Below are 21,381 nucleotides of genomic sequence, written 5' to 3'. Positions count from 1 at the left end.
ACGGCTATATTTGACACAAATACCAGATTATAGTGATCTGACAATTGCTTTTTAAGAAAAATATTGTTCACATAGACATGAATCAGCAAGTCTTTAATACTGTTACAGAAAGAGAAACACCAATAGCTAATTCAATAACCTTAGATTTACAGTGCATAACATTTACAAGCTTCTAATGTGCTTCTTCATATCTTTCTTCTCTAAAAATACACACTAGGCTTTATCACCACATGTGCAACAGTGAACATTTTTGCAGTTTTATACTTATGTGCTTGTCTTTGGTTCTGGAAGGATTCCAAGTGGTGCTACCTGGTCCTGAGACCTTTGCCTGGTGGGGTCTATCTGATGAAGGTATGATCAGATCTTAAAACCCAAAAGGACTCAGCTTTCAACTCTGATCAAATCACGTCATTAACTGTAAGAGGTAGGATACCAGAGGTAACCAAGAACAAAATTTATAGAAATTCAAACATTTCATAAGCTGTTGACAGGTAGTACTGGCCCACAGATGATAACTATGATGAATAAAATAATTAACCTGGAAGGTCATAAATGTGCTATTTTTATTGCTCTATAGTTACTATATCAAAGGAATATTCTTAAAGTTGTTTGCAATAAATAGAGGTATTATTATATTTGACTATGGGTCAAGTCTATTTAATTTGACCTTGAGTATATTTTCAGAGAAACATTATCGTCACTTTAACCAGCACACTTAATCATCTTTAATAAGTTATTTGCAGAAATACTGCTTCAGATTACTAATCTGATGTCCTAAATTAGATGAAAAACCCATCAGTTTTCTTTTACTCATAAAGTCCATTTTCAACATCAGTTGTCAGTTTGATTCTATTTTATCACGAAGTATTACAAGATTATTTTGACCTCTTCAGTCACTGTTCTCTTTTTCTACCCATTAGTTTTTTTATACCCTCAAGAATGAATCGTTAGAAGTGGAATTGGACCAACATAAGGTCCCACAACTTTGAGCTTATAGTAAAAAGGTCATGCATAATGCATGTCTGGGGGGGCGGGGAGGAATCTTTTCTAGTCACTCTAAGGGTTGAAGAGGTTGTATCTAGTATTTATACAGTCTTATGTAATATAGAGAAAGCTTTGTTTTGATCACAGGCCCTTTTGTGGATGAAAACAACTATTAGCTGGTAGTATGAGAAATTGCCTTTTCCTGGGCCTTTGAGCTCAGAGCTGGTATTCCTCCTGGGTTCTGGTTGGTGTTCGGTACAGAATTTCCTTACTTGTGCTTTGAAGTGCTCTAGAGTGCAGTTGGCCCAAGACTTCTTTTTTTTTTTTTCCTCAGACACTAACAGCTGTTGAAAACCAGCTTATTCCCTTCCCATATACTATGAACCCAACTTAGCAGAAATCATCCTCTAAAAATAGATACAATTTAGAAAAACCTTTTGATTATAATGAGTTTCAGGTTACAAATTTGTAAGACGAAAAGGCAGTGATTTTTCAGAACTTCAGATATTCAATAGCCTGTGCATATCTAAGCACTGATCACATCTATATCCACATTTCATATTAATTATTTGAAACAGTTTCTCAGATTAGTAATATTTCATTATTACTTCTATCAAAAATATATATGCCATGCAGTTAAATATGAACCTTTCTGATTATTTATTTTTAAAATTCCAATTAAACTAAGATATGAATCTGGAATCTTTTTATCATGATCATATGTGGCTTACAATTTATGTATTAACAAATTTAAAATTATTTTTAATATCTTTAAGCTTATCTCGCTTTCTGTCTTTCCACTTGCTAAATACTCTTCTGATTTTTTTTTGGCTCATTCTGACCTTCTGTTACCTTTCTTGGTTCTTACGTTAATTAAAACATGGGCAGACAGTTGTCATTTAATCATTTCATCCTTGTTTTGATCCATTTCCATATGGCCATTGCCTTGTATGAAATACTCCGTATCACTCTCAAAATCTTCGAAAAAAACCTGTCCTCCATCAAGTACTATTATAATGTTAAACTCTCAAAAATATGCTTTTATAAGAGATCATGTATTTGGCCTTAACTTTTCATTTTGTTTGGTATACAAATATACAACATTTTTCCTTTATTCCTGAAAAAGAATGTTGACATAAAAGGCAGCTGGTGTTTCTTTGTTGAGTCTGAATCATATAAAATACGAGCATGCAATTAAATATTTTGGAGAACTATACTAACAGCTAAAACACAGAGGTTTTTAGTAATCCAAATCATAAACCTGAGCTCAAAATGGAAAAGCCACTTTAAGAATAAAACTTGCTACAATTTGATGAAGTATGAAAAATAAAAACACACAAGAAAAATGTATCATAGTGCCAAAGTTACATTAGTTATGTTAAACTCTTCAAGTTGGAAAACTTAAAACAGAAGACTAAGGTTTTACTTATAATTCTCGTCTGTATTTTCGATTCAATTTTTCTTCTCTGAGATTTGTAAACTTTTCTAAATTCAATTCATATGAAAGGATAGCATTGCTTTTTAAGACATGGGAGAAATAAATGGTGCAATTCCCTTAAATTGTGGATAGAAATGTAATGGTTATGAGTTGGATGCTATAGAAAATATAATATAGAGCATTTCATTATAAAATTATCTTGAATTAGTTTGCCTGTACATTTCCCTGTGTTGGAAAGGATATAATTTTCAATAATAAAATTTTGAAAAGGCCTACATTTATCAATAAAAATAACATACAACATGAATGCAAATGAAAATGTAGAAATTAATTATTGTCTATTAGCATTATTATGAAGTAACTATCAAATAATTATGGATTTAAAACAGGTGAACAAAAGGAAGTCCAGTTAGAAGTTTTTGAAATTTGAGAGGCAATCTATGTCTTCCCAATCATAATACTCCTCACAAAATAGAAAAGAAAAAGAAAGACAAAAGATCATTAGAATTTTATTAACTGTGTGAATACATGTTATGAAAGAATGCATATATTTTTGATTTTTAATTCAATCTTTTAGATTTAATTTTATTAGTCATAATCTATATTGCATGCTGGCTTTCTAAAGATTATCTGTTAAATAGTTCTAATTTTGATTTATTTTGTTTTCTGTCTTATTGCTTTAGGCAGAGTTATATTTAGTGTTTAGAACAGTTTCATTGATTATAGTATACCGGAATTGAACTGAAGAAAACCACTAATTCCTGAAAGAAATAAATGTAAATGCAGGAAGACCTAGAAACTAGAAAAACAAAGTACATTGGATTGTTTTACAGTTTAGAAGTAAGGTTTAAAGTGTTCATTTATTTTGGTACATGTAAAATGAATGCAACAAGTTTTATTGTGAACGTACCAATTAATGTTATGTAAAAATAATAACATTTAAAAAATGTGTAAAAGTATATGGAATCACTAAATAACATGCATTAACCATAGCAAAATTGTTCCATAAATTTTATAATGCATAGTTCCGGGGGAAAATCAATTCCTTAGTTTTATAAAATAAAGTACGTCATAAATCACATAAATTACCATTGGGTATTTAGCGTATTTGGATACCTTTTCAAAATTCTTTATTTTAGAAGAAGGAACTGAAGGACGTAGCTGCTACTTTTTGGCAAAATATAACAGAAATAATATTTCTATACTCAATAAAGTTTTCAGAAACAAGTTACAATATTAATTTAATTATCCATCCTTAAGTTCTTATATTACGACTATGTGTTACCAAGGAAAATTTACCTATTAGGTAAAATTCAAAGTAAAATTTCCTATTTAATTTTAAATATTTGAAGTACCATGATAACTCATGTCACACGTGTGCAGAAGAATGGCAACTTTTAAAAGAATCGTCATGAATCTTAAAGTAAAATGTAAGTACAATTTTGTTGTGTTGCTTAATATGAGTTCTATTCCGCTTAAAAAAAAATAGTCCTAATAAAAAAAAAAAATCTCTACCTTTACTCTTGAATGTCATTATATTTAAGCCAAAGAAGCAATAGATATACACACTCATCAAGTTTAAAGAACCTAGCCTACATTTAAAATCATTATAGTTGTGGAGCCTACAAGAGCTAGGTAGCTTACCTTTTCACATAATCAACCTCTTTATAATATGTTACTGGATATTGAAACCTTCCATGAAATATTGGCATTAATATAACTTTTCTTCAGGAAAACTCAAGTATATTGCAAATATTAGATAAATACTATATCATATATAGTTTTAAATGATTGTTTATAGAAATTTTATGATAAACTTTATAATTTTTACCATTCTTGATATCATTAAATAAAGAGGCATCTTCTCAATATTGGATTTGATGGATGTGAACACTGAAGTAGCTGTTATAGGAAAGCTAAGGATTTTTTTTTCCTGTTTTTATTACATTTTAAAAATTTCTCTAAAACCTAGAACATAAAATTCAATATTCTATCTTATTCCAAATATTTGAATAAATTAATATTTAAAAATCTTTATGTAATGATTAATACATATTTAGAAATCCAGAGAAAATTAAAGTCCTATTTAATTCTGGAATTTACCAAGACCTCCTTTTTAGTCCTTCATTTTTTTCCTTTCAAATATTTTCCTTATGTTATGTTTTCTATAAGAAAACTGGACTTCATAATTTTTGTTGATATTAAATGTTTTGTGTCTCCAATTAAAAAGACCTATCTTACTACCTTTGCTTTCATTGCATGCCTTTGCAATGACTTCCTCCTTTTCTAACCTTTCCTAAATTTTTCTTCTAGAAAAAGTTCTAGAGGCTGACTGACTGGGGCAGGTTGTAGAGAAACTTCTGGACAGATTGTTAACATCTGACACAATGAGTGAGAAAAAATCCAGCACAGTCACTGGGCAGGTTTAAGAAGAAGTGGCAGCTCTGGGAGATGAAAGATTTGTGTGTTCTTGTTGCTAGTTACCTGCAACACTCTGGTTAAATTCAAATCCATTCATTTGGTAATTGCTTAGCTTCCTCTAAACCAATGTAATGCAAACCAAAAGGACCATTGTGGATGTTTTGGACTGATGTCTGCAGATCATGTGTAATTTTAGTCTGTCTTGTCTGACATTTTCCACAATGCTTTAGTTGACAGCATTGTATTATGTAAATATTTCTGGTTAGGCTTATTGAGGTGGTTGCCTAAATCTCACTTTAAATAAAGCCTTTAATGCTTTCACCTAGAATCCATAGAGAAGCTACACAAGTTGGGGAAGTTTAGTGTTGCTCTTTGTACTTTAACTTTTAATATCAGAGCACATATTGAAACCATAAACACAATGAAAATACAAAAAATATTCCGACGATATTAGAGGACTATAACTCCCCCACCTCTTTTTATTCTTAAAGAGCCAAGAGCGTGGGGAGTGGCAGGAAGAAATATTCTTAAGATCTAAGTCCTGGACGCCATCCTGCTAGTGCTTAAAGCCCCTAGAAACGTGCAACCTGAACAACACCCCCTTTCGAAGTCTAAAACAATATTAGATTCCCAAAGTATCGGCAAAGAAATTCTTACCGTCAAAGACTTGCAGCAGGTTTCAGCTCAGACCCAGACTGAAAAGCTGAGCAGCTGGTGAACAAAAGTTTTAGTTTTTTTTTTTTTTTTTTTTTTTAAACGAAGTCTGCAAAACTAATTTCCCTCAAAATAGAGCTCAATTTCCGTTAAAGAAAGCAGCGCTTACAAATCTCAGAATTCCTGATCAACCCCCACTCCACCCCACCTCTAAGCAATAGAAAACAATTCGATCTTTCACACGGATGTTTTTGAGAAGCCACTATTCTACAGCATGACTTACAAGAAAAGAAGATAGGGAGGCTTAAGCAGGGGGACGGGAAGAGGAGGGGAAAGGTTCTGCTTTGGGGACACCTCTCAAAGATTAATCAATACTTTTTCCTAATTCAAACCAGATGTCTAGCCCAGTTTGCTGTACCCATTAATCCCACTAACAACTTCAAAGACCTGCTCATCATCCTCTGGACACCTGAGACAATGAAAATAACGGGGCGACACTGCTGGTGGTGCATTTGGGGCCCCGGGCGGAATAGGTGACTACAGATATTCTCCTGATGCGACAGGTCCCAGATGGGACTTGACTGTTTCTCCTGCTCATTACAGAGCCACTCACTTGTGTGTAAACGACTCTGCCCCCAGCGGACCCTGTCACCCGCCAAACAAGTGGCAGTCTCAAAGCCCTGCCATCGTTCTTGCATGCTTACTGGAGGCAAATTTTCTAATTTATTTTCAGCGATGCAAAGTTATAGCCAAGTGCCCAAGCTTAGTGAATTTTGGGAGCTATCGAAATGTAAGATTTCTCAGTAAATGGGACGGTGGTGATAAGGGATGCGATTAGCGGATTTATTTTTGAGCGGAAGAGAGTGGATTTCTGTAGGAAACTGCGGAGACCTAGGCTAGCTCCTGAGGGGAAAGGCTAGATATGTGCGTGCAATCTACACATCTCATGTGACCGGGACAAAATCGCCTGGAAATATTTTTGACCCAGGAAAATTTCTTCTTGGTGGACAAGTGGCTAGGAAATTGAGCGGGACCAGGAAAGAGGGGGAAGGGAGACTCCACCTGGCATCGCACAAGAGGATGCCAGGGAGCAGGCATCTGCAACCCTTTCAGGCTCACGCCTTCCTCCCACCCACCCTACCGGGTCCCTCTTGGTTCCGCACTGAGAACTGCCTTTTCCAGGCCATGGTACTCATCCCCACAACCTCAGATCTGGCGTCCCAGCCCATTAACAATCCACCCACAGAAACCAGCTGTGAAAACCTAGGCGCGCTGCGGCGCCCAGGGCACTGGAAGATGCGAAGTTTGAAAAACTTCGAGGATGCGCCTAACTAGCTCTGATCTTTTCGTTTAACCCTATTACTTCTTTTGGGTTCCTGAAAGGCTAGGCATATCCCTAGCTTTTCTGCAGGTGACAGTTCACAAATGACACTGACAAATCACGTTTCCCGGAGAGGAAAGTGAGTAGGTAGGAATCAGGGTGCTGGGTTGGCGGTGGTGTGCGCCGCGCCCAGGCCTCCAGAGTCTGGAGGGCAGAGTTGCTGCCCTCCCGGGCGGGACTTAGGCACTGGCGTGCCGCTTGTAGCCCTGGCAGCCGGCAGTGCTGGGCGGGCGTGGACGCTCTGCGTCTGTCCAGCAGGCGATAGGAAGTGGAACTGGGGAGCGCGTGGCGCAAACTGAGCGGGAGTTTTGGAGGGAGTTTGCATGTGGTCAACTCTGGGCTCCTAAGCCGGCCCCCAGCTCACGTTACACTCTATTTATAACCTCTCAGAGCCATTTCCCCCTGAAAGCAGTTCTCTGGGACCACCTTCTTTTGGCTTCAACCTCTCCCACTCTTGACATCTGAGTAGTTCAGGGAAGCTCTTCCAGGTCCGACTGTTCATATGCAAAGGAGACTGGCCGCTGGGGCTCAGAACCGGGATTATCCGAGCTCTGCAGAAGTGCACGGCTATTGCTTTGGGAGGGTAAAAAAAAATCATACGGTTTCCAGTGAAAAGTGACAGAGGGTGGTGGCCTTTGGAACCGTCCTGAAGTCTTCTGCCTGGAACCTGAAACTTGCATGCTATGGAACACCCGCTCTTTGGCTGCCTGCGCAGCCCTCACGCCACGGCGCAAGGCTTGCACCCGTTCTCCCAATCTTCTCTCGCCCTCCATGGAAGATCTGACCATATGTCTTACCCCGAGCTCTCTACTTCTTCCTCATCTTGCATAATCGCGGGATACCCCAACGAAGAAGGCATGTTTGCCAGCCAGCATCACAGGGGGCACCACCACCACCACCACCACCACCATCACCACCATCAGCAGCAGCAGCACCAGGCTCTGCAAACCAACTGGCACCTCCCGCAGATGTCTTCCCCACCGAGTGCGGCTCGACACAGCCTCTGCCTCCAGCCCGACTCCGGAGGGCCCCCAGAGTTGGGGAGCAGCCCTCCGGTCCTGTGTTCCAACTCTTCCAGCTTGGGCTCTAGCACCCCGACTGGGGCCGCGTGCGCGCCGGGGGACTACGGCCGCCAGGCACTGTCACCTGCGGAGGCGGAGAAGCGAAGCGGTGGCAAGAGGAAAAGCGACAGCTCAGGTAAGGGCGCACCAGGCACCCTCGAGAGTGCGCGCCGGCCTGGAAAGGGGGCGGAGAGATGCCAGGGGAGATTCTCGCACTACAGGGTGGCAGCGGGGAATATGGGAATGTATTGCCCTTTGTGGCTTCCCGCGGCCAAATTCGGCGGTGAAGCTTTGGTCCTGATATTTGGGGGACACGTGTTTATCCGAGAGCAATGCATATACAGCCAGCAGCTCTAAGCTCTCCAAGGTCCTAAACTAGTTTACCAGAAGGTTGATAAAAAAGGACAAGTGGCTGTGAAATCGATTGCGAAGCGTGACCTTCCATCCCAGCGCTGGGGAGGGAGGGGCGTGCGCCCAGAGATGCAGCGTCGGTTGGGCAGGCGTGCGTGCGGGTGCCGCTTCTTGACTTTTCTCTTGCAAGTTCCCGACTGTGAGTGGCTCGATTTTTCCCATCGTTAACTGGATTTCCAAATCATTGCACAATATTTGGAACTTGCAGTGGAACTTGGCAGAGCGCATGAGAAAAAAAAAAAAGTTTTAGTTTTTTTTTTTTTTTTCTAACATTCTTATTTCAGCGTTCTTTAAATAGCACCCTATTTCAAATGGTAAAATTTTCCCTTTATTGGGGAAAAAGACATTATCTAGGAATTCAGATTTTAAGGAATGTGTCAGAGAATTGTAAATAAATAGATGCTCACATTGGAAGAAAGACGAACCTTAATAGTACACGTTCATGTGGTGTAAGCTAATTACAGAATCAACGTTTCAAAAGTGGAAAACAAATCCCTCTACCAAGTGGGTATTAGTAGAGACAAATACAGCGAAGCAACAGTAGCTCAGGTAGTGTTAGTTAGCTACGTGCCTGAAGGTGGTATGTAAGGGTGCGCGCAGGAGGCGCTGATTTTAGTGGGGGATAATTTGAGCAGCCACGCAAAAGGGAAACCTTTCTGACCTCTGGTGCTTGAAGACACTTTTCTGTAGCAATCCAGAGAAACTCAAAGTTTTCCAGACCACTTTTCAAAGCTCTTACCTACCTGTATTATCATAAAATTGTTAAAAGATACTTTAAAATTAAGAGACTTGTGAGTTTTCTTTCGTGGCTATAGTGCAACCTGGATTGCATATTTTTGGAAGATATCATTTGTTTAATATAATATTTGCATATTTTTCTTCCTCTGCGGAATTGGGTTAATAATAGTCCTAGAAGGTAATCCCATATGTTGGTTTGAAGTATTGGAAAAATGTTTATCGTGTATAAAGCTTTAGGTAAGATGCCACATAAATGAAAATGTTTGACCGCATATTTAATATTCCTTCACCCTTCACAGCAATATCAATTGTTATTCAGCGATCCTATGGGATGGATTCTTCTGTCATGGTCTCAAAAGCTAACTTTTATTTTCCAAGGTCAGGGGGTGAACTTTTAAAATCTGTCACAAATTAGTTTTTATAAGAAAATTACCAGTAGTGTCACTGATATTTAATGTACTTTCCTAACTATAAGTGAAAGTCTCTTTAGATAGTGAGTTGAATGGTTAATCATAGCAAGAAGGTTTCAATTTGTATTAGAAAAACAGTCAATTTTAGAATGCAGTGACAATTTCATAAACCGAACATTTGATATCAGTGTCACTTTGGAAGCAGATCCCAGTTCAGGTTGATGAGAGTACTCTTGCAATTCCCGTAAGCTCTTACTGTTCATTTTATTTTTTGCAATGAGTAACCTACATGACAGATTGTCCTTTATGCTTCCTGAACTGAGCCATTGCTCTTAAGTTTCTTAGGGCAAACTGAATTTTCATACAAGCACATGTTATTTTGTTTGGGGGAAACCAAGAAAGTGGAATTCAGTAACTGATTCCCTTAATTTATTTTAATAATTTTTTTAAAGTGGAATAATTTAACAAAACGTATTTATCTCTCCCCCTAACTTAGTGGGAAATAACCATTTAACAAAATTAAGTTCATTTCTACATGTTGAAGCTGATAATGAGGGTACTGGAAAAACAAGCCAATATAAGTGTTTGTGTCAGCTGCATAAATTATTAACAGATTAAAACTTGAGTGGAAAGTACAATTAGTCATCACCAAGGATAAAAATACTGGGGACTTAGGACGAGCTTTTCTTTCCTTTGATATTTTGAAGAAATATTGACTAAAAGGAAGTATCCCAATAATTTCTGTTTAAATCTATGTACACTTATTGAAAATAAAATTTTATTTTCCAATGTCAGCTTGAGGTATATTTGTCAGATATTCAGATAGATTTAAATTAAAGATATCTTTCTCGTGTAACAATTGCATTAGGTTTTCCATAAATTATCTTCAAAGATATTTTATTTCATAGACATCTTGATCCAGCACAAACTAAAGCAACATTGAAAATGATTATGATCCTGGTATGCTATTAATACGTATATCTCTCATTGTTTATAGCACATTTTAGTATTTCAGTATTTGTAAAAAACAAAATTGAAGTGATTTCAGAACTCCTGAAATTTAAAATTGTGTTAGATAAAAATCTCATCCTATATAGTGAGACCATCTGTATTTTGGTAGGTAGTTTATAATTACTTTTCATTTATGGTTGAGAGAAGATTTAGTACATAAATCCAGGGTAAAGTCAGAACCAAAATTCTGTATCCCTGCATCTAATACCTAGATTGTATGTGTTTGCGCTAATTACCATGTTAAATTCTAATAGAATTTTAAGCACCAGAAAATATTGAAAAACAGCTTAAATATTTATAAACCTTACTATTTAATTTATAGTAATGATTTAAAACTATAATATGTAAGCTTCTATAGTATATATTTTATGCATTTTCCCTCCACAAATGCACATGGACACACACATATATAAACTCTAGCAGCTTCATGTTTTGGAAGCAAATATTTATGGACTTTAGGCTTCCTTTACATAAGTTTATTGACAATTGAAAATAACCAAATTTAATAGAAAAGCACGCCGTTATATTTTATATGTGTTAAACATTTTTGTAACTTTGAACCTGCTGCGCTTTCCAGCATTATTAGCAAAGCCAACATCTGCCACGTCTTCAAAGGGACTCTTAAAAATCAAAACTTTACAACTGTGCTGAAAAAAATCACTACAAAGCAGGTGATTCTGAAAAATGTCTATAAATAGTGTGAATTGCTTGGTTTCAATTACATTTGATTGCTCTTTGAGCAATCTAGTAGTAGGAATAAACTGCCCACTTTTAGTTAAAGTAACTAAAATTAATTCATTGATCTAACTTTAGCTTTTGTGCATGCATTATACAGTGTACATATCTAGATATTTTCTATTCAAATTTATGAATACATATTTTATAAAAAATAAAAATTATATCAAAAAAGAAAAGAGCGATTTGGGGAGGTAGATTTAACTAGGTTTTGAATCATATTAGATTCTTGTAAAATTACAAATATTTTATTTATAGCTACTATATCATAAAGCCTTTGCTGTCAAATTATGTCTGTCTATATGCTTGACTATGCAGAATGAGTAGCAAATATTACATTTAATAAGCTGGAAGTTAAACTCAGAGTAATACCTTCTCAACCTCATTCAGTATTACACTGTAATATTTCCAAGACATTTCAATCATTGTGTTTTCTGAAAGGAATAAAATAGTGTTATTTTTCATTTCTGTGTTACTGGATTGTGGCTTTTCAGCATTTGCTTCAGAATTTAAAAATAATATACTGGATCTTGAAGGTTATAGTGAAGTATTGAACAAATCAAATGGATTTGTTTTTCACTCTTTGTCTTGGACTCATAGACTAATTTTGGGTGTGAACATTTAAAAATGGTAATCTGACATAAAAAATTCTAAGTATCATTGACCTACATGAGTGTTCTAAAATACGATCTAAAATAATCACACTCAAGTTAAAAGCAACAATTCCTTTAGAATTAAAATGCTTTATTGTTGAACGTTAGCAATGAATGGAAGGAAGAATGCAAATAAAAGTAGGAATAGTTTCCACTTCTGTGTATATTTCTTCATTTATAGTTCATTTTAAAAGAAAAATCATAAATGCAAGTCATGGTATTGCACAAACTTTCACTGGGCTTCGAAATCCAGAACTTAGTATTTAAAATTTTAATCTTTGTTTACGGTAATTATCAATAGAAACCATTACATTGACATATTATAAGCTGATTTTTACTAATAAACTGAAAAAACAGTACTTCAGCCATTACCCCATTTTCCCTCTGTGTTTGAAAACATAGACCATTCATTATAACCCTAGAATTTAAGTTGTAATATTTATAATAAGATCTAAACATCCTAAGAATTTAATTTTAAGCAAAAATGAAATATCAGAAAGTAGCAATCCTTTCTCTTGGATTCTGGGAAATTTGGGAGGCCAATTCTGTATGTAATGAAATAATTGCTTTTTTTTTTGCACTTAAGAAATGTAAATCTGTAGATGAATTAATAGTTGAATTATGTAAAACGTCACCATATATAAGCCCACTACATGTACTTAGGCTGATAATGCTGCCTTGCTTGCGAAATTGTATTCATTTAGTGTTTTTATAATGGCAGCTTGACACACAAAACCAAATGTGAAGGCTTTTTAAATTTTCATTTCAAATGGGAAAAACCAATATAGTACAACAATATATTTTAGTTTTGAACTGTATTCACTTCAGGAATTTATTTCTAAATTTTCAGAGCATATCTCTTTTCCACACTGCTATGAGGACTGCAAATGTCTTTGAGCGATAAATGCTAAGGATGCAGAAATATTAGAAAATAAATTACAGATAGGAATTCCTTAAATAATATTTGTTGAATTAATAGTTGTGGATGATTTATCTCTCCCAAATTTTCTTTATTTTTGTCACTTTTTTTAAATAAATGAAGCATTTTGTGCAGGAAGATATATAAGCATTTCCCCCCTTGATTGTAATAATAAAATGAGAAGACTTAATTCTCAACTGGCCAGTTACATTGTATTTCCTGGCTTATAGTTTTGGTGAATGATTTCAGTGGTTAAAATCAAAAGCAAAAAAATAAAATAAAACACTAACTAAGGCCAAAGTCCACAGATTAAAAATTGACGTAAATGCGATCTATTTCCTATTTAGCGTTTTTAAGAAACAAGACACATTTTATAGTCACAATTTGTTTCTACATATCATGTGCTTTAGATGTTAATATGGTTTACTGACATACATTTTTTGTAAAGATTATAAATATAATGAGGCACTAACATTTTGCCTACTTTCCTTATGATGTTCTTATGACTATTTCTTTTATTAGCATGTTGAACTGAATCCCCAAGTAGAGAAGGGGTAACAATATAAAGTATAGTTAGTTGCAAAACTCTCTACACTACTTCTAAATCATAGTCATCAGTGAGATTCAAAATCCCATTGGAGAAAACCTCGCAGAATATTTTATTTATTTTAATGTAATAAAACTTACAATGGTTAAGGTCATATAGAGCTCAGCCTTTGATTTGCATTAGAGGCAGAATTAATCTAAATCTGATGCCCCTTTCCCTAAGAGTTCTTCCTATTTTACTTACATTATAAAAATATTGATTTTTAAGAATGTTTTACTAGATAATATTTTATGACACAAAATAATCTATAATGTATCTATTGATGCATTTGTGTTCATCTCAGATGTTCTTTTTAAGTTTCAGATAAGTATTTTCATTTAAAACCTTTTGACATTATGTATTACTAAATTAACAGAAAGTTACATGGTAAGTGTATGATTGAATGGGTTATTAATTTTCATGGGTGATGAGTGGTTATTAACTTTCCTCTATATTTGAAATTTTTGATATATAGCAAAGTAGCTCATTATTCCTGAAGCTTTCATTTATAATGTTACACTGTCTACAGAAACATAATATTTCTAAATTTATACGTTACTCGGTATTAATTGTGTACTGTATTTTTTAATATTGGTTTTCACAGTGTTATGAAAATAATTTACATGTTTTTGGTTTCTTACATCAGCATATGCACAAGAATGATCAGGTAGAATCTGTACTGTATCTATACATTTTTGGAAAGGGTTTGTATGAAACAGGGAAAAAGCTTTTAAAAAATAATCCCTTGTTTTATCAATAGAATTAGAAATTAATAAACTGGATCTTTAACTTGTGTGATAATATTGCTATTTTATTTTTAAAATTTCCATTTACTTAAATGTTTAATAATTCTAAACTATTTGTGTACCTTGATGACAATTCTTATGTCCTTAAAATGTGTACTTTTATTGCAAATATAACATCTTTTTACTAGGTGATAACTCACAGTGGTAAAAACTTTAGGGTATTCATTATAGCTTTAAATTCAAAAGCTGTTGCTCTTCAAAATTTTACAGAATCAATTCAATGTGAATGTTTCAAATGTATTTAAGTATTCTGCTGTTTGTGTTCATAAGCTTTATTTCTAAGATGTTAGAGGTATGTTTCTTAAAGCTTGCATAGGCTTCATTGATTAAAATTATGATTATAAGCTGCTTACTTTCATAGTTTTTTGTTTTTATTGTAATCTAGTAGAGAGGAAAATGGCAAGGAAAGGATAAAAGGGAGGGTGCTGAATTAACTAGGACGTGGAAGCTATACTTAAAACACATGTTAAAAGAAGGCATTTACTTTATATATGCATATAGATATATAGATATATGCACACCCACACCCACACATATATATGCATACATTACTAGAACTCCAAATTTAATTTTCTGATAATAGTAAATCTGAATTAGAGCATCCTTATTAAATGTCATAATATGATTATAAATGTTCCAATTACAAAATTTAATATTAAGCTTGAAGCATATACAGTTGTATGAGGAGTCCAGCAGGCTTAAGCTGGCAATCAATGATAGTCATAAAAGTCAAACCTGCCAAGTCCCTGCAGTTTTTGTTTTCTTTTGTTTTTCCTCTTTCTTTAGCTCATTACTCTTCACATACTTCAAGAGATTCCCATAATGTTACAAGAAAAATACAAATCTGCAGTTATCTTACGTGACCGTGGGCAAGAAAATGACTAAGGTGAAGTCTTCTGTCAGGCTCTGCAAAACCTAGAGGAGGGTCCAGCTTAGGTTGGCAGATGCCAGTAGAATTTTAAAGGCCTGGAATTTTACTCTTTGAAAATACAGCCTTAAATTTTTGCCAGAAATGACACCCAAATGAAAACTTATTTTTGCAAAGTGATAGTTAATTGCAAATGTAGTAGTGAAATATATTCGGAGTCTGTCGAGGTAGCTTGTCCACCGTCTGGACTGCACAGTAAACATTTGGATGATTACTCTTAGCCACCCAAAAAACTAGCAAACTAAACTGAGGTATATTTTTATTAGTTGAAAAAATTAAGTGGGCATGACTCTTATTAAATTAACAATGAATGCAAAGCAAATTTCGCAAACCATTGATTTATGTTGGTAGGTAACACAAGCAGGAAAATATTTAGGAAAATAAATATGTGTCATCTGAAATGTAATGGGAACTAGCTTTGATTTTGTGGGACAACAGCAATTTAGCAAATAACTTTCACATTTAAAGAACCATATAAATAATTCTTTAACACTCACTGCATAGGTTGGAATCAAGTGATGTCTCTTATTTAATATTATTCAAAGATAAAATGAGGTCTTAGTATGTTTACTGCCTTTAACAATTAAAATTTTCTCACCTATAGGCTATGTTTACATGGGAATTTCTTTTTCTTATTTGAAGTATAAACAGATCTGAATGCATTAAACTAGACAGAGTGTAGATGTAAAAATGATTGAGACAGATTGAAATGACAGGAAAGTCAGAGTTTAGGCATCCCTATTTGGAGGCTTGCTGCCACCCACGTTTCCAGGATTACCATCTTGTGAATGTCCACACTCAAAATTCAGATAATTATAAGTAATTTTTCCTCCAGAACTATTCTTTGTTCCTGGAAGTAACGCTTTATAATTTATTCTCTAGAATACCCAGATGTTTAGGAAAATATAAAAAAGTGGCAACACTTTTGCATATTTAGCCATTAGTTGATAAATCATAAAAGATTTATCCTATTTCTTAGTTATCATATTAGACAAGGAAATAGATGTCACACTCAAAGGGATAATTGAAGAGAGTTTGATGATGGCAATTTGATGGTGGGTAGAATGTAGGGAAACCACAGGAAATGATGAATCACCCAGGATCTGTCCACAATTGGAATATGTTAGCTCCCCTAACCTGAGGGGGCAAATGCAGGGAGCTGTTACCAGAATCCAATGAGGGCAACAGGACAGAAGCTTTCTTGAAAAGTTGGGACCTCAGATGGAGGATTGCATCTCATGTCAAATATCATCCAATAACCTGTCTTCATGTCCTCCAGTCTTCTTTTGTTGCTTCCCATTGACCAAACACTATCCAAAGCCAGAACCCCGGGGGCCAGGTGGATGAAACCCTAAGAGTCAACCGAAGAAGAAATGAGGCGAGCATATCTGGGAGAACACAATGGTTAGGGCTAAACCCCCGCTCTGTCTCTTACTATTGTCACCCCTCGGCCACAAATTTTAACTTTTTTGTACCATCGTTTCTGAAAATGAAATTGAATTAATATACACAAAGCAATTAGAACAATGACTGGCTTAGTAAAGTGTTATTATTTTTATCATCTATCAATGAAGGTGTCATTATGTCATGCATATGCACCATCTGAAAATAATCTGTTTTATGCTACCTGTTTGCATTTTATTACAAATACTGCTATAGGAAATGTGGCTTGCCTAAGTAATTACTAAAGATTTAAAATAATCATTGTCCTCAGAATTGTAAATGGCATGAAATTTCCCTGAAATGTAAGATGAATTCTAGCCAAGTTATGTAAGAGGCTCAAGTGCCTTTCCCACCCTTAAGATTCCCATTCCACAGCCTCTTTTGCTTAGGCCTCTCCTAACCTCCTCTTCTCTTGTGTCTCCTGCTACTTCTCCATTGAAAAGCTGTTTTCAGGAAGAGTACATATTGAACAAAATAAAGAATAAAATGGAGACTTTTTTTTTTTTTTTTTTTTTTTGAGACCAAGTTTTTTTCTGTTGCCCAGGCTGGAGTGCAGTGGTGCTATCTCGACTCACTGCAACCTCCGCTGTCCGGGTTCAAGCTATTCTCCTGCCTCAGTCTCCCGGGTAGCTAGGACTACAGGCGCCCCACCATCACGCCTAGATAATTTTTGTATTTTTAGTAGAGACACGATTTCACATGTTGGCCAGGCTGGTCTTGAACTACTGACCTCGAGTGATCTGCCTGCCTCGGCCTCTCAAAGCGCTGGGATTACAGGTGTAAACCACCACTCCTGGCCAGAACTTAACTTTTTAAAAAGAGTGTACAGAGGGGCAGGGCATTTAGTCAAGAGGAAACAGAACTTAAATAAAAGGAATTCAAATATGACAATGAAATTTTGGGTCTCTGTTTTAGCTGTTAACTAGGAGGGTGGGAATGACATTTTCCTGCTATGTTAGAAACTTTATGGCAGAGAGAATTTTCTTGTTGTAGTTCTGTTATTTTTAGCAGTTCCAGTTGGAGACCATTAAGAATGGCAAATGTGCAAATATTACTGAAAGCTGAAAACATGTATGTCTCACACAAAATGCATAACAATAATTTTATTTTGGTGGTATAATTTCTTTTTACAAAGAAAATATTTTAATTATTTGTTTGTTCACGCTTGCATATTTAATACGTTATTGAGAAATACCACTTAGATTGAGGTAAAAGGGAACCGCAAAACCCCTGGAATTGCAAGTCCTGGGTGGTTGACTGCATTGACTCTATTTAGTTTAGTCACCTCTCCCACATCCACAATGCAGTGTGCAGAATTCAGAAATGTACTTCAGCAAAATTGTAGATGATTATATATGCTAGACTTCTACAGTGCCTTTTGAATAAATAGTAGAATCAAACATTACATTAAAATCACAAATGCAAAGTTAACTCTTTAAGCATTTTCAGATCCACAGCAATTTGATCCCTAAAATGAGAGAAGTTTAAAGGAATAGTGTTTCTCTGCTAGATAATAGTAGAACGGGGAGGAGAAGAGTACAGGATGTAGGGAGAAGAGTACAGGAAGAACAAAATATTAAATGTCCGATAATACACAGCAGGGACAAGAAGGGTCCAACGGCATCAACCGGTGCATCAACTCTTTGATTTTAGAAGAGGCTTGATTTGTCAAAGTTTTCTTAATGAATAGTAATCTGTAATGTTTAAACAGATGATTAGAATCAAAATAATTAAGACACTAGAAGAGACTCAGAGCACTACCCAGTTCAATGAATGTATTTCCTAGATGAGGGAATGTGCCCAGAGAAGTTAAGTAATGTCTGTTCATTCAGCCAAGTAGTGGCAGCTGAGCTCCCATATCCTGACTTCAGCCTAGTGCCCTTAAAAGGAATATCTCATAAAATATTTTGAAGCCTTAAGTTTTTAGTCTTCCCAATAAAAATAAATTTCAGCATCATTTAAAATGTTGGCTACCGCTTTTAAGTGAACAAAATGGAATTTGACGAAGTGCTTTGCTTGGGTGCAAATTACCTCTCCCAGAGTCTGATTTAATGATTACCTCAGACATTTTTCAGCTTTGTTTTATGAATGCGAACAGTGACTAACTTTCCTAGCTTCAATTTTTAAATTTTTTAATGATATAGCTCTTGTGGTCAATTACCAAAGTACCTGAATATATTTGACAGAGTTTAATATCTGGCAATGTGTAGATGGGCTTTGCTATAAATAGTAGATATTTATGTGAATCGAATCATATTTTAGGTAGTTATTTGTGAATTGAAGAATCTGTTTTTTGTTTAAAAATTTAACATTTAATCCAAGTAATTTTGTTAAGTTGAGCATTACCTACATTGTATTTGCCTTTTTTGTGTGTGTTCAGATAAAGTAATAAAAAACATTATTACAAGTAGAGTCCAGGCAACCTTCCCTTATCTCAAGTCCTTAACTTTATCCCCAGTTTTAGAAAGCAATTGATTTAAGAAAATTGAATATAGTCTTTTTGCACAGAAGATGCTGAAAAATATTAATGATTGGTCATTTTCTAATGCTAACCAGGCATACTTTCCTTGTTTCTCCTCCTCTCCTGTTCACACCCATCTTCCCCACAATGTGTAAACACCAGACCCATCTGTTCCTCTCTAATACAATGAACTGTATAACCTCTGGAACACTCTGACATTGACTATTCTTGTCTATTTCAGATCCTTAGTTCTTACAAGACTCTCAAAACACAGAATTAAATGTCAAAAATACTGTTAATTATTCCATAGCTTTTTTCCTTTTGTTTTCTAAAGACAACACCAGTTCCAAACATGCATACACACACAGACACACACACGCACACACACAATCTTTTATCTAATTAATTTTAATTTACTTTCAAAATGCTTTCACATTCATAGTCTCAGTTGATGATTTCTCTTTTTCTATTAGACTTGTATTTAAGACTCGTTCCATTGCTTCATCCTACCAGGGCATGGTTCAAATCCATTCTATTCCATATTCTTCTGTATTTTTTCTCTATACCTACTTTCAAGTCACTTGCACTTAATTAGTTCTTTCCCCAGGACTCCCTAAGTATTCTCTGAGCATCTTTATCTGTTGTCATTCTTCTCTAATTAAATGCTGTAGAATAATACAACACGTAGTATTATTTTGACCCTATCATTTCTCTTCGTGGAATTCTACGTTAACCTGAAATTATTCTACACTTAAAATACAAATGTTGAATTATTGGCTTTGAAACACATGACACAGGGAGTGGCTAATGTGAATAAATAATATGTTATTAGATATCACTCGTACTGGCTCTTGTGTGTAACCAAATTTTGTTTAATATTATATTTATCGATAGATACATATGTATTATTATATATATCTATCATCTATCTATATACACATACACATATATGCATGTGTGTGTGTATTTAGAGCAGTGCTTTTCTGGCAAAGTGAACTTTTCTCTTAGTCTTTGGAACATGATGCTTAATGTTAAGAGTTTAAGACAATGTTCTGATACTTTCTAATGTGAATATCTAAATATTTATAGTTTAGCTACATTCAAGTTTTCTACAGGATTTTCCACATCTCTCAGTTAGTCAAGAATCCCCAGTGACATGCTATGTCTTACTATCTAATTTCCTCAGAAAAGAATTTAGACTATATTTTAATGAATTGCTGTCTACAGTCTCTCATCCTAATCATTACAACCTTTATTGACCAGCTAGGACCGTTTTTGTTGATGTTGGTTTTGCTTTTGTTTTGGTTCCAGGCTTTTAGTAGTAAGGCAAATTTTGAAGATGCTTGGGCAATCTGTAGGAAAGTTGAATGACTGTCCAGGTTAAGTTTAATTATCTGTGTTTGTGTCTAATTGATATTTATGGATACTTTCTTTTTACTTTTCTTTCTTTCTTTCTTCTTCTTTTTTTTTTTTTTTTTTTGAGATGGAATCTCACTCTGTTGCCCAGACTGGAGTGCATTAGCACGATCTCGGCTCACTGCAACCTCTGCCTCCCGGGTTCAAGCAATTCTTCTGCCTCAACCTCCCAAGTAGCTGGGACTACAGGCACGTGCCACCACACCCGACTAATTTTTTGTATTTTTAGTAGAGATGGGGTTTCACCATTTTAGCCAGGATGGTCTCGATCTCCTGACTTCATGATCTGTCCACCTCAGCCTCCCAAAGTGTTGGGATTACAGGCATGAGCCACTGCACCTGGCCCAATATTTACGGATACTTACTAAAGTGAAATACCTTGATTAGATGTGATATATTTGCTATTAATAGATTAATCAGGACAAATATAAATATACATTTTTAAAAGTTTACCATAAACCAGCGAAACAATCTATAGTTTGAAAGGTAAGATGTCTATATTTTTAAGAATTTGGTAACTGTCAAGTCTAATTTTCTAACTAACATGTGAGAATGCCTCAGTACATTATTTTTAAGTAAGACATAAGATTCTATATAGATTCTGTGCAGTTATGCTATACATTGTTGAGTTTCTCAGCATTATATACAGTCAAGAAACATAGTACTTAATATGCCAGTCTCACAGAGACAAAACGTTAAATAAGACATGGAATCATTGGACAACTGAGAAATATATGGAATATCAAGCAATCTGCATTGTAGTATTGGATAGTGGTGAAAATAGTTGGTGATCTGAAAATAAAAAATAGATTAATTGCAAATTTTTCAATTGACTACTTTTTTTTTTTTTTTTTTTTGAAATGGAGTCTTACTCTGTTACCCAGGTTGGAGTGTAGTGGTGCAATCTTGGCTCATTGCAACCTAA

At 35.1% G+C, this 21,381-nt stretch overlaps 1 protein-coding gene and 1 long non-coding RNA gene across 3 annotated transcripts in view; one reads left to right on the top strand and one right to left on the bottom strand.

Annotated features, from left to right (window-relative positions):
• Window positions 1-5,577, bottom strand: part of LOC105475617 (uncharacterized) — a 43,687-nt gene extending 38,110 nt beyond the window's left edge. For both annotated transcript variants that reach the window (XR_011622196.1, XR_011622197.1), the window contains exon 1: window positions 5,501-5,577. This is a non-coding gene — a long non-coding RNA (uncharacterized lncRNA). The remainder of the gene's footprint in view (window positions 1-5,500) is intronic.
• Window positions 5,578-7,193: 1,616 nt separating this feature from the next.
• Window positions 7,194-21,381, top strand: part of LOC105475616 (mesenchyme homeobox 2) — a 72,447-nt gene continuing 58,259 nt past the window's right edge. Inside the window, exon 1 of the mRNA XM_011731041.3 lies at window positions 7,194-8,075. Within this exon, the coding sequence (XP_011729343.1) occupies window positions 7,562-8,075 (514 nt within the window). The 5' untranslated portion in view covers window positions 7,194-7,561. The remainder of the gene's footprint in view (window positions 8,076-21,381) is intronic.

The sequence above is a fragment of the Macaca nemestrina genome, chromosome 4 (genome assembly GCF_043159975.1).
Source record: "Macaca nemestrina isolate mMacNem1 chromosome 4, mMacNem.hap1, whole genome shotgun sequence".
Classification (NCBI taxonomy): Eukaryota; Metazoa; Chordata; class Mammalia; order Primates; family Cercopithecidae; genus Macaca; species Macaca nemestrina.
Note: the sequence above shows the minus strand (reverse complement) of the source record. Positions and strands in the feature narration are given on the sequence as shown.